Source organism: Lepisma saccharinum, chromosome 2 (genome assembly GCF_977018435.1).
Source record: "Lepisma saccharinum chromosome 2, izLepSacc3.1, whole genome shotgun sequence".
NCBI lineage: Eukaryota > Metazoa > Arthropoda > Insecta > Zygentoma > Lepismatidae > Lepisma > Lepisma saccharinum.
In genome coordinates, this window is record NC_139230.1 from 48,797,804 (window position 1) to 48,812,972 (window position 15,169).

The window sequence follows — 15,169 nt, forward strand, 5'->3', positions numbered from 1 at the left end:
AAGATAATGTAGCAAAACCCGCTGGAGAAAACACAAACTTTAACAAAACCTATTCGGCAAAACCTCAGTTCTCTCTGCGGTCCGCGCGCATTATATACAGAAGGCGCAGAAAAAGAGAGCATTGAATAAAGGCATTTTATCAGCACTTCTTTTTTTTTGCGCCTTTTTGAAAACATTTTCAGAACCTTGTATTCACTTTCCCGACAATAATTTTGCACCTTAAAATCCTTTCCCTAGTGATCTGCATGGAAATTATTTGTAATAAATAATTTGGACGGTTTTTGTAACGAAAGTAAAATTCACAACACCATGGAAAATTTGGGAGAGGGCATGTGAGCATTTCGAAAGGGCCAGTGCCCCCACCCCGGGTCACCTTTTAACGACGTTAGTCGGTCTCTTCTCGCAATATATACCTTGAATACAACGTTGTCACGACACAAAACTTTCACAGCGTGTAGAGATCATTAAGATCATTAAAATCTAAAAGGTTTTATCGGATACGAGCCCTCGAAAGCGTGATTTTATCCTTAATATGTATGCAAACATGCAACACAGGTTCACAATTTGCTTTGTAATTACTACAAAGAAAATATAGAATTTGCCTATAATAATCAGACATGGCTGGCGTTGTATGCCTGAAGTCTCAAAGTAAATTTGGTAAGGATAACATTTTCAATATCACCAGTCTCGTTATCGTCTCGATTATAGAGCAGTCAGTCTGGTTCTCGGTCTCGTCAAGCTGCGAAGCTTTGATTTCATTTTTGTAATTTAGCGTCGCTTTTCTCAAACTTTTGGCTAGCCGCGACGATAAGTGATGATATGATTAAATGGGTGAAGGGACACACTTACAAAGAATGCTCAGGCCGGGATGCGAACCCGGGCTCCCTGGTGTCTTAGCGGACTGTAATAACCACTCCGCCACGGCGAAGGGTTTGGTGCCCTCCTCACATCTGTACCATTCCCAGTTTTAGATGTCACGGGGGCTCATCCCACGCCTCTAAGACGTCTCCGCCCCCCCCCCCCCCCCGTAATCCATCCATGCATGCATACTGTCACCTTGGCAGTCAATTTCACAGACTGATAGACAATCTCGCCCTGAGTTCGAGTCCTAGCTGGATGTTCTCTTGCCTTTATCCCCATCAATTCCAACTGCATCGCGAATTATCGCGATTGATCTAACGTGCGGAAATGCAATGCAAAATGCGGAAAATCACACAAAAATGAAAAAAAAGAGAAAAGGCTTTCGACGTAAGTTTTATAGTTTGCCTCAGCATTCCCCCTCGGTAAAAAAAATACATAACTGTCATATGGAATGGACATAATCTAGTACATAATTCTTTTTCTACTTTGTAGAAATAAAAATACATTGAAATATAACCGACAATTAGAACAATGACGTTAATTAAAATGCTCTCATGACAAAGATTTAAGTATATTCCTTAAAAACTAAGTAAAGAGGAATGTGGCATTTGCCCAACAAGTTCCACAATTCAACATTTCATTACTTCATATTTCTTCTTGTTTACAAAATCAATCCATGAACGCAGTTTGCAATTAGTGGACACGATAAAGTCTTGAGTAAATCAAGTAAAATAAAGAGTAAAACTTCAGAAGTTACATCTGAAAATGCTTATCTTTCTAGTTTAATGGCAATTGAACATTCTGATACTATGAAGTTAATACTACAAATTTATGCAAAACTACAGAAAAATTCTAATAATGACAGTTATGTTATAAATATGTAGTTAATTATCGAGAATTAAAGAAATCTGTAACATCGAAACCTACAAAATATTAACCTCTTTTGGAGAAGTGCGAATATGAGAGATTTTCTTGCAGAAAATTGTGTGACAACGTTTGTTTCACGTCTTATGCTCCAATAGGCTAATCGGGACTGAAACTACAGTTTACAGCGAGAACCGCAACACACTGCAATGTGCTTCCATCGGGAATCGAAACCAGGGCACCTTAATTACACGGCTACAACGTTAGTCACTTCACTAGTGGTTCCCAAAGTGTGCTCCGGTGGCTGGCTTACAGGGGTGCCACGAAATGTTCCATTATTTTCTCTGAAATGATTGTTCCAAATATGTGCGTATTTAGTACTTTTTACATATAAAATGTTTCTGAATTTGAAATGTGTGTTTATTAACTTAAGGCAAGGTTAGGTTAGGTTAACCACACTACTTGAGCGTTGCAAGTGTTGGGTAGGGCTTACATTCTGACTTGTGCGCCGCGGAAAAATCTTGAAACACTAAGGGCGCCGTGTTTGGGAACCCCGCACTACACTATCGAGGAGAGAAGAACAGAAAAGTGTGTATTTATATCATCTTGTAACAGGAAACCAAAATTAGTTTGTTTTTAGGTCATGAAACTGGCTTCCCCAAACTCCCAGTCACCTGTTGGTATTGATAGTTATCTCTTAACAGGTGTAATTTTACAGTTCACTTCCAAGACACTAAAAAAAAAAAGAATTCTATAAACCTGGAACCATTCATCTATCAAATACTTTTCCATCAAGTGTATACTGAAACAAAAACGTGCCTGGTTTCACAATTATGTGTGTGTTTTGAAATTTTATGTGACCCAAAAATATCTCTCTGCACTGGCCATCTGTGGAAAGTGCTAGAATGCGCTTAAACAACAAAGATACAACAAAAACTAAGAAAGAAGGGTGTATGAGATTGCTGTTACTTACCGGATCCCAGTTTGGACCAGTCGGACGTGGTCGCCTTCGAACCTTCTCCTCGTCCAGAGGCGGGAACTGATCAATTATTGGTTCCACGGCTTCATCCGGCGTGGTTTCCAAGGTGGTTGGTGTAGTCGGTGTGGTTGGCGTAGTGGGTGCCGTGGGGGTACCGGTCCCATTCGAGATATCACTCGGGCTGGACGAGCTGGGCGACGACTTCATTTTCGTCGGCAGGATCTCGAACTGGCTCCTCAAGTGCTTCACCGACGGCAGGCTGTCGTGGCTGGCGCGAGGCTTGGCGGCATCCTGGTTTTCCTGGAAGCTGTTCGTCAGCTTCCGAACGTCCACCTACGAGAGTCAAAATGCGACGGTTCAGTCAGCGTGCGGGAGTGGGAACCGGGCGAGATAAAACTTGGCGGGACTGCAGTTGTCTGCACTGGGTCACGGCGGTTCGTAGTGAGCGCGAAATCGATAAGGAACAGCGCGATCGATGCCGGAAGCTCTTCGGTGCCGGCGAGGCAAGGTCAGGGACGAGCGCTGCATAGTCTCCTTGACCTCTTTCAATAACCTAATCCTATTGTAAAGTTACCCGGTTCTAACCGTACTGCGGTTTTAACTCCTTTCGTGAATCGTTCAGAAGCTAGGATGTTGCAAATAAGAGCGAGCGAGACGTTCACGTTGTAACCCATCGCCGGAAGCTTCATTTCTTCAATCCCGTGTTCAACTCCGAAACTTAATAGTCACACACGAACAAACAAATTAGACGCTCCAATAAAATAACACTTATTCTTCTGTGAGACATGTGTTCAGAAATTACACGCGATTAAAGTGTGTGGGGGTGGGAGAGAGTTCAATAGCAAATGCATGCGAATATCTACCAGATATCTACCACAAATATTACATTCTTTAAAAATAAAAATGTTAGCGGTAGCCTATACTCTGTCCCGGGAATCTCTGGAGCAAGCCAACGAAAGTAAGTCTTCTGCGCAAGAAGTGACACGTGAGGGCTCGATCTATTAAATCGTGAGAGGGGAAGCAAGTACATGGAGGGGGAAACGCCGCTGCAGCTACCACAGTTTGAAGCAGCTCGCACTGCATCGCTCCTTCTACTCGCTGCCTCCCATTCACTACCGTTATGCGCCGCCTTGCTCTACAGATTCCTGGGACAGAGTACATCAAAATGAATTTTTTCAACGTTACTCGTGTCGATTTTCTCTTAAGTAAGAACTTGAAGTTCTCCTCGTTGTGATTTCAATTTGTTATCTAACGTCGCTTATCTTTTCACTAATGGCGACGATGAAGATGAGTGATCTTATGGTGCACTATGATGCGTTGCACTACCACTCCGCCATGATGACGGCTCGATGTGATCAGGATGCAGTTTTGAATAGAATGGAAACCAGTCTCTATTTGTACATATTTACTAACCGGTAAGGAGCATGGAGCTCTAAGTGGTATGAATACTGTATTTGCAACTTTGCCATCAGCACTTTCAGTGACATCAACAAAACTGACTGTGATATCCTTTTGGCATTCTTTCATGTGGTGGTGGTGGGAAGGGGGAATCCTAGCTTTATTTACTCACCCCGGTTCCTGGAAATAAGCATAGCATATATTTGAGAAATTCAATTTCAAGCCACACAATTTTAAAGCATACACTACCGTTCTAGCAACGAATTCAATCACTACTTCGAATTTGGAATGACACCTGAACAACATACTGTGATGAATCTCTCCGTTGAAAAATCTACAAACTCAACCGGACACCAATTGCAGATTTAGCAGCTACATTAGAATATTTCAGCTAAAAAAAAAACCAGCAAGCAAACTACTTTCACTCATACACATCGGTCAATAATTGTATCTGCAAAATCTCAATCACTTAACCACAGCCTTCTTTTCACCAAAAACCTTACAGTATAACTGGTTTCAAATTCCGCATGTACTTATTAGTCTCCTCGAGTTCCGTGCGCGTATTGTTCTCTTATCGGCAATGACGGAATCTCCATACAAAGCGATAGTCATGAAGCAGGCAAATGAGTCAAGTCCTCGTAGTTCCTGCACATTAAATCTTGGGCAGGGCTTATTGCCGGTTCTCCTATAAAATTCTGGCACGTTATCAAGAAGTAGACGTGATCGACTTTTCCTTTATTGCCAGTCGTAGAGCAGCCCGAGTGATGCGGAAACAGGAAATGCGGGGGAGAAAAGGGGGTGGGTAGTACAGTGTGCCCCTACTCCTTAAAAATTTCGATTTGAAATTTCATATCGATTGATTTTGAATTGGTTGATTGAATTTATTTGCTTCGCCTTTCTGTCAGTTTTGGACAATTGCGAAGATGAGGATGAAATGTCCTAAGCTGAGATGAAGTAAATGAAGGGACAATGACAAACGCATATGGACGGCACACAACACAAGTCCCATAGAGGATTATACTGACCATGGGTCCAGACGCCAGAGCCTCGTTAGTCTGCAAAATGCAGTCCAGGCTGTGAAAGTGAGGTTGACATTTGGGTACTACCCTTACACCTCAACTTTGGATTGGAAATTTTACGCTCTAAGGAAAACTATTGTCGAATGGTAATCTCTTTAAATCATAATACAAAAAGATCAAAACTCTCCCCTATGAATGCACCCTGTGGCTGCAACCAAACTTTAACCCTCCAACAGTGTTTCCAAAGTTTGTTGGAAGTCCACTCCATGTGCAGATAGACTAATCGGGACAACCTAAAATTTGAAGTGGTCCTCCATCGGGAATAGAACCCGGACCCTCTCCCACTTGATTACAAGGAAGCAGCATTAGGCACTACAATATCAGGGAGGGTCCAAGCAGTGTGCAGGTTCCTATTATGATAAGGTACACAACGTTGCGTACAAGGACTTCCCCGATGGCATAGAGGTAATGTCGTCGCTTTATCCCGGGTTCGATACCCAGTGGAGTCAATTAGTGGTTCGGATCAAACTTTAAACTGTGTCTTGTGCATAAAGTGGACTTAAAAAAAACAACATATTTATACAACTAATTTATAGCTGTGCATTTTCGGAACGGTAAGTTGTAACAAAAAAGTGAACGCACTGAAGACATGAATGGAAGAACCCTCGCAATAAACGTAAAATTCTATTGAAAGTTTATGTAAAATTTAGCACTATTAAGATTATATGCGGGTACAATGGAAATTCCATTTGCTATCTGAATAGATGCACATTCAAGCACGTAGTTTCTGTAAATAAGTTTCAAGCAAATTTGAATCTTTCATGAGAATACGTCCGATTCTATAGTAGGATGAAGGTCCTACAACGACTACAGGTGCAGACTGCGGAAAAATATAATCAGCTGAATCATTGCTTACGCAGTAAGAACAGCTTTCTTCCAGCACTTCGTACTGAAAACATGTCTCTGCATTTATGTTATTTAACGTCACTTTTCTTCCACTTCCACATCGCGATAATGAGAAGTGATTAGATGAAAACTAATAAAGGGACATTCACAAAGTACACCCATGCCGGGACTCGAACCCGGGAACTTCGGTGGGGAGATCAAAAGCCTACCACTTAACGCGCTCAGCCACAGAGGCCTATTTTCCAGTTGAAATGAAATCCGCGAGGTTCAAACTGAGAAGGGAGGGAAAAACAAAAACGTGGAAATAGGGACGGAAATGAATGTTGAGGCTAAATTTTCCGGCTTGGATGGCGTCCAGACCAATTAAGTATTGAAGTAAAATATGCACCAAGAAAGAGTTACATACAGCGCACGAATAAAGTGCAAAATATCCAAAGATAGAAGCATCCAAAAATACAAAGATTAGGAAAATTCACAGCCTGATGTGCCTTTTACATGCTACAAAAACATATTAGTGCAAGACAACTACTGCCCCAGGAAGAAGTCCTATTATGGACAAACTACTAGCAGAAGCAGTTTGCATTCCGAAGTACTTTGATTGCTGCGGAGTAATCGAATGGATGCAAATATTTCATGCAACCTTGACGAAAATAAAAACCCAATCTTTGTGGCAAGTAATGAGTCACTTGGTACGCTTATCACGGCAGTTGATGTCAATCGAATTACTACAAGGAATTGAGTCATTAATTACCCTAACTTTACAGCACACTATTTGCTAGTTTACAATCACGCATTCACGGTGAACAGAGACCTACACAAACTAACGTGACACTAAGCGTCGCCAGAATTTTTCTGGGAAGAGAGGGGGTCATGTTGATTTAGTAGCAGTTGTAATAATCAATAATTATTGTTACAAAACTAATATTATTGTATACTTTGGAAGATACCTTTCGAATCACCAAACGAGCGAATGTCTGGCCGAATTGTTTATTTTTCCAGATTTCAAACTATTAACAAATAAATCTAAACATAACCATTATTTATTTCAATCAAGGAAAGTCTGAAAGTTATGAGAAAATAGATAGTTTGCGTGTGATCCTTGATATAAAAAAATCTCACGCTTATTTTGGTAAACTGTCATGGAATAATTTATTCTTTGGATTAAGGGATACAATTTGGAACGCTGAGTTCTGACCACGTATCGGCATTTCTACACTACTTTTCGAGCTAAGTTTCCCTTCGGTTATTCTACTGGAATGCCAATTTAATAAAATTTGTGTTATCATTTATCATAAATAATATTTCTCCTTTATTCTGCAATCAAAGGAACTATACAATTTCCATTGGAGAGGGGGTGACAAACCAGTTCGACCCTTCTGTGATGTCTATGCCACCGATTACTAGAACTTGACTGTCAAGTAGATGTTCTAAGATTACATTATTAATTACGTATTAAGGCGGTTTTGCGCCAAGACAACATGGAGCAATTTCCGACCTGCAACTAGTCGCATGTAAACTGTCGCTTCAAGTTTCTCCGGTTACAATTGAGAAAACGTTGCCAAAGCACCAGATGCAAGTGGTTGGTAGGTTTCCTGAAGGAAGTGGAAAACTTGAATGATCGCATGCGACTTCAAGATGGAGTGACTCAATGGTCAACACTAAAATATGCCACTTCAGAGCACTGCGTAGATATATCAGTGTGACATTTGCAAATTTTCAGTGCGCGGAAATCAAATTCTTTCAAATCATCGGGATATTATATGCATTATGCATGTTAACAGTCCCTCCCCACCACTACGGATCAAAAATTCACAACCAGGGGAATTCCTTCATCCTCTATTGAAATACCACCCTGTATTATTAAATAAAGGAGTCGTATGTACATCGTGTGTGTACGAAGTATTATTTATGGAACTCCCATTGCGTAGTGGCTAGCTATCGCTGTCTCCTTGTAACCAAGGGGCCCGGGGTTGATCCTCGGTGGGAACACATGGTGCAGTGGTTCGGAACACTTCTAAATTAGTTCCGATTAGTCTATCCGAGTCTAAGTAGATTTAAACTTTGCAGAATATATCTACGTATGCCTTGTCCTTTGAAACCCTACTTTTGGACAAACTGCGACGTCAATATTCGAGGGTGAGATATGGACCTCTGATAAAAAAAAATAAAAAAATTGTCAACGTTAATCATTACGCGAAACGTTTCAAGAGCTCCATCGTCTGTGGTACCCGAGGTAAGAAATAATTTCCAGGACATTTTTAGTAACAACCGATCTCTTCAGTTTTCCCATGCGGCACTGAAATTCATTCTAACTACTTACGTTGGTTTTAGTGTTGTTGTTTTTTTGTTTTATTTAAGTTCTTGTTTTAAATCCACTTTATGCATAGATAGGCTAATCGGGACTGGACCTACTGTCTAAAGTGAGATCCGAACCACTACGTGCCTACATCGGGTATCGAACCCAGGACCACTTGATTACAAGGTGCCCAAGTTACAACAACGCCATCGCCCCTCCCCCTCCTACTTACGATAGTGAAACAACTGTTCCAGACACTTAATGTAGATAGAACAAGGCAACTTGCTGCTTTAGTACAAATGTTTTACCGCATGCCAATGGAATTGTTAAACATTTGCTTGCGATAAAAGGCAATCGCATACCACTAGTTGCTCCAAGTTACCTTGGGATATAAAGTTGACTTTAGGTGAAGTTGAGGTACAAACAAAACGTTGACTTTAGGTGAAGTTGAGGTACAAACAAAGGAACAGCTGTGTCTATTACAGGATCCGAATCCATAACCTTAGGTAAACCTGTCATGAATTATTTCCACTTACGAATACAAAACGCTAAGAGAGCCAAATCCTGCTGTAACTTAGGAATTATTGGGTGAACTACAGGTCAGTATTTCAAACTAGTACCTCCGATTGATTGATTGATTTGGTGTTTTAAGTCCACTTCATGCACAGTAAGGCTAATCGGGACTAGACCTACAGTTTAAAGTGGGATCCGAACCACTATGTGCCTCCACCGGGTATTGAACCAGAGACCCCTTGATTACAAGGCGACGACGCTACCTCTGCGCCATCGGGGAGGCAAACTAGTACCTCCGAGCAGCAGCACTAAATCTTTTATACGTGATGATCAGTAATGAAATCTACAGAAACAAAATCGAGCATACGGCAATTGCAATCAGAAAGAAATCATAGCGCCGGCACACACACTTTCCTACTAGAACAGGGCAATTGTTTATCTCACAATTAGTTCCATCCACGTATTGATTTTTAAGTCTACACAACAAATGACAAGAAAAATTTATTACAAAATCAAGTCATATTAGTACTTCAGATCCAAGTTAGAAGAGAAAAAAAAAGTCTAAAGTAACAAAGTGAGAAAGGACGTGTTTCTGGAAAGGCAAAAAGGAAAACACATTCTGCGTTATACCTAAAGGGGACGAAAAAATCCCGTACATGTTTCATTTGGAAACTTCAGTACCGTGTCACCTGGCTCTACACAGGAGACTTTTTGTCCCTCCTGTTTTACGAAGCAACGGTCGACCTCTGTTTCAACGCTCAGTGAGGGAAAATACTCCTAAAAGTAATTCAACGGCGTTGACTGCAACACCAAGGCATACTTCCGCAATAAAAGATTGCATTAACTTGCGACTTACCATTGAAATATTCCCAGAAGTTTACTTTCCTTCCTAAGCTAGCTAGACAGCAGATACCAAATTCCACTCAATCTTAATTCAGACCCAGGGGAACTAACTCTGCTGCAGCTTGCAAATCAATACATATCGCCATATGGTGTCATTTCCGTTGTATACACACCACCTGCCTACTTATGTCAACAGGAGGATTGCTAGGCAGACAATAAAATAGTCTCCTATAGTTACCTCTCTTCACAAGTGTTTATAATGAAACAAGAAAAAGTTTTAATTTCGTTTTTTCCACCAGACTGTATGCAAATTATACGTAATTTTTGCAATACAATATATTTTTTTTTTATTTAATGACAATTTAGGTGTTCTGATTATAACCTATAATGTGTGGGTTGTAGAAAATTTGGTCGCATCCTGGGAGATGCGGATTAGTGCAATTTTAGCAATGTAGATTTAGACTAACTCCATTACACAAAAAAAAAAAAAAACTGCTGACACCCATTCATGTTGTACACTCGAAAAAACAAAAGATAAAGAACAGAAAAATGTCCTTTCAACTACATTCCATATCACTTCTGCCCTATCTGAACTTTCACCCGTGTGTTTCGGATTGCCTAGTTATCTAAACCACGACCACTTTTGACGCTCAGTGTACAAAGGGTAGACAATAACGCCACAAAATACCAAAGTTCTATCCAAAGTTGGCCTGGCGCTATGCAAGAAATCTTAGTAAGCACAAGTTTGGATAAAATTCAAATATTAAAGGCGTTAAATTAGTTTTTGGCACAAACTGATTTTAGTTTAAAATGTCGCTCCTATTAGCACCCACCCTTCGCCAAAAGATATAAAAACCCTCCACACTCACCTTCGATGTCTGTCTATGGCCACCTCGTTGTCGAATCGTTTCATGGTACACTTCCAGAAGCCTATCTTGCTGGCTCTCCTCTTGGGTCGGAGCGTTTGCGTCTCCTGCAGTCTCTGAAAGAGAAACAACAACCATCAATCTTACTACTTTGCAGACGTTACGTAACATACGGTACGGTATAATTAGAACTAACATTTGCTAATTATTGTCCCCTCTTTTGAACATTGTAACACAGTGGAGACAGTCAAAAATATAATGGTAGCTATGGTAACAATGGCATGAAGATTCCTAAGAGCTGTCACGCGCATATCACACATCTTCCAGCATAAGAAGCAATTTCGAGTAGGCGACTTGAATGAGCACACGTGTGGACATAATATTAGTTTTTACACGTACAACTCCTGAAACATTTTAAGCCAAGAAAATAACACACACACACGGGATATATCCACAAGATGATCCATGTTTCAAATATATAAATAATATAATATAAAAATATAATTGTTATACATACATTAAAATTGCACTAACATAAAATCAAATGTAACTGGTGTACTTTGAACTGAAACTTGCTGTAATTACATCTACTGGTGCAACTAGAAATGACAACAGCAAGAAAAATGTTGGAAATGCTTGCTTCACTCTAATGTATCAATTATCGTTCGGAAGTAACGTATTGCAAGGAAGGTGACAATTTCGGTAAGGGTAATACAAAATCAAAATTACTATTCGCTAGTACAAAACTTGTAGAATTTCAACTTCCAAAGATACAAAACTTGTAGAATTTCAACTTCCAAAGATACAAAACTTGTAGAATTTCAACTTCCAAAGATACAAAACTTGTAGAATTTCAACTTCCAAAGATACAAAACTTGTATTTCAACTTCCAAAATACAAAACTTGTAGAATTTCAAGTTTTCAACTTGACAAAAAACAGGGTGGGTACAGCCTCTTGTATTGCAAAAGCGACACAACTTCACATCTGGATACTTCCAATGTTTGGAAATGCGTTTCATAGTAGTTTCACACTAATCCAAGGATGAGAAGGAAAATCGGGATTCGGGATTCTTGGTCATCAGTTATCTCTGTACCAATGGCGGTCCCTCCATGGAACAGAGGGAACAGGCTGTTCCCTCCTACTTATCGTCCTTTTTGAGCTATTTGAATTATTTATATTAACATAATAAGAACACTCTTTCTCCGGAAATCAACGTTTCCAAAAGTAACGCTGAAGAAAATCTTTCACCGTGGCTGGACGTTTATGTCACCTACCCCCATCGCATAGACAGTCTCATCGTTCTCACCCTCTTCTGTCTGACGTCAAGTATTTCCGACCACGCGCAAAGGGTAAACGATCCCCACGGTCCCACCAGGGAAGCTGAACTCCCTAGCTGTTCCCTCCGGATTCGCTTTTCTTCGAGTTTTTGCTATGTGCTGAAGTTTCATTGCGTCATAGTGATACTTTTGAGTGTAGTAAATCCATAGTTGCTAATCTCGTTACGAACTTGCGTCTGACATTCATATCGAACTGAAAAAATCTTTTACAGTCTAAGCGTCTGCTAGATGCCTTAAGTTACCTTGGCTAAACGCTGCGAAATAGCTTCCGAGGAAACAGCTCCAGTCCACCTGTTCCACCAGCCCCAAGACGCAAAGTTTCAACGCACGCAGCGGCAGGATAAGAAAGCGAATGTTGTGAGTGTTGCATGATCAATTGGTTGAAGAGGAAAGCTTTTAGTTCATTGAACTTTGCAATAAATACAGCAAACAAACACCTGTCTTAACTGAATTAAAAACTAAAACGAAATTATGCATTTTCAAACGAGTTACTACAAGTATGTAAAATGAATAACTGGATATTCTTCCAGTGGCAAATTATATTATATATAATGTTGTCCTTGTTTGATCCTGAGAAGGGAGTCTGGAACAATTCGGGTTTTGTCACATTAACAACTTCTACTAATCTAGTGAACGTCATGAAAAAACTCAGCCATCTGTGCGACATTATTGCATTGAGGACGTTTGAATTACAAGAATACTCAATTCTATGAGAAAAAAAAAGTCAACTTAATCTACGAATAAAGAGATGAAACAGGTTCCGACAAAACATTATTTTTTTCTCTGATCACTCATAAATTGCTATTATTAAATTTTTCTTTGTTGCGCATGAACAATTTTATTTTTAATGTTTTCTTTATACAAATCATATTACATCATATTTGATTTAAAATTGTTATTGTCATAATTTCAACGTGCCTCATGTTTGTCACTTCTGACAATTTGTAATATATGTATCGTATATTTATTTGGTTCATTTCAATAAGAGTTGAATTTTACTTGATCTACTGTATTATATTAAGACACCCATGGGGGGGGGGGGGGCAAGTGCAGATGACCTGTTCCCCTGCCTGATTTAGCACCGCACACCACTGTAATCTGTACTTACTATACAACACATCTGAAACTACAAAAGCTCATTTCCTTAATGTCAGAAACGTGTCTTGCTCTTGCAAATCGGCTGGTTCCTCCTTTTCACTGAGTGCAGCAGCAAAGTTTGAGAGTAGAGACGATCGAATGTAAAATGCAAGCAAGATATAAGCTTCAGTCTACAGGTGATCGTGGCTATCACTATCTCTGTCACTATTTAGTAAGCACTGAAGGCAATCACTAATCGAGATAAGTATTCTTACAGATTCTTACCTGTCATTGTCGAGGGAAATTCACTTTCCTGCATTCGCAAAAGCACAAGTTGTAAATAACCAAGAAATCTCTTTCCAGATGCTCTCTCCACCGAAGCGTAGCTGTTAGGAGCTGTTAATCTGGTAACCCATGAAACAAGAAGTGATCTCGCCTTGTGCTCGAGATTTATATAGCAACATTTAAGCCATTAAAGAGAGTATTGTTCAATGACTCATACGCAGAACGCAGCTGCGTCAACACCTTGTTGTTTTGAAAATTGTTCTGCAGTGAATAAACCTGGGGCCCATTACGCATATTATAGAAGCAAGTCACATTTCTTACCATTCCTTTTTTAAGTTTTGATTGATGGATTGATTTGGTTAATTTTACTGCGCTTTTCTGCTACATTTGGCAGGCTAATCGCGAAGATGAGGATAACTGATGATGTGATGAATTTGATGAAGGGACACCCACAAAGAACACTCATATCCAGGCTGGGATTGGAACCCGGGACCCCTGGCATCGTAGTGCGCTGTGCTAACCACTCCGCCACGGAGGCCGGCTTTTTTTCCAGTTTCGAGTAAAAGTGTGTTCAATACACACAAAGGTCAGATACATTTTGTAATCACACTTCAAGCAGAGATAGGCTTATCGGGAATGGACCTACAGTGACAATGTACCACTAAAAGTGACCCACATGAAACAACCCGAAGCTTCTTGATAACACTCGTGCAATTAACAATTAGGCACAGTGGAGCTGGAAGATTCCAGATTTGGAAGTCGATTCAAAAACTGAAAGGTAAATGAAAGCATGAAAACTCCCTCCTCGCATGAACTTTGGTCCCAGACCACACCACAGAAAATACAATGACGAAAATGTTACAAAGAACCATAAAAAAATATTAAACGTAACGTTAAAAAATCCATTTAAATACGCTTACTCCGTCTGGAATCAATGCTTCCAATTTCGACGAAACACAACTACTGAATATTAATATCTGTACGGTATTAAGATAGTCAAAGGATGAACTTGCCTTCCAGTAAGTGCAGTTCCGGGGCAGCTGATCTATAGCAACATATTGATTGATCGTGCAATCTGCAGGAGATAATGCATCGAAAAGTCATAGTCCCAACCAGGATTGGTAAGGTAATTACTTGTTACGCATTTTACGTAAATTACGCGGAATGTAAAGGGTGTTTTTTAAGAGTGATAGAACTTTCGATAGGGATAGCTGTCATTTGTTTTGTTTTGATGACATGTTGTTTTGTCATTTCATATCAGTGAGCATTGGCAAATGATCATGGAAAGACTGACGCCGCAACAACGTTTACAAATTGTGGAAATATATTTCCAAAATCAATGTTTTGTTCGCCAAACGTATAGAGCACTTCGGAAATATCGGTGCTGTCAGTGAATTGGCCTCAAGATCATGGGACCTAACGCCACTGGATTATTTTCTTTGAGATATCTAAAGTCCCTGGTTTATGCTGATAAACCAGCAACAATTGACGCTTTGGAAGCCAACATAACTCGTGTTATTAACGACATACTGTACGTCCTAAATTACTTGAAAAAGTGGTTCAAAATTGGACTGATCGAATCCGGTTTATCACAGCTAGTCGTGGTGGACATATGCCGGAAATTATTTTCAAAAAGTAAATGTCAGAAAGTTATCTTTCAAATGAAAACACAATTGGCTTCAAACTTATTTTTGTATGTGTTTTATTTCAATTCAAAGTTCTATCACTCTAAAAAAAAAAAAAACACCCTATACTTCGCGTAGAAAATCAGTAAAATTAATTTTCTTTCGTAAATTACTAATATAAAACTACTACTTTAATTATATTAAATTTTAAACTAATTTTCTTACATATTTCAGCAGAAAATCATTATTTTCTGAAAATTGTTTATGCAGCCACCTCACTCCCTCACCCACACTTACAG

At 39.7% G+C, this 15,169-nt stretch overlaps 1 protein-coding gene across 4 annotated transcripts in view; it reads right to left on the reverse strand.

Moving 5' to 3' along the window:
• LOC145984024 (uncharacterized) overlaps positions 1-15,169 on the reverse strand; it is a 509,229-nt gene that overhangs the window by 42,793 nt on the left and 451,267 nt on the right. For all 4 annotated transcript variants that reach the window (XM_083117339.1, XM_083117340.1, XM_083117337.1 and 1 more), the window contains 2 exons: positions 10,549-10,661; positions 2,699-3,037 (listed from right to left, as the gene is read on the reverse strand). In XM_083117339.1, the coding sequence (XP_082973465.1) occupies positions 2,699-3,037; positions 10,549-10,661 (452 nt within the window). The remainder of the gene's footprint in view (positions 1-2,698; positions 3,038-10,548; positions 10,662-15,169) is intronic.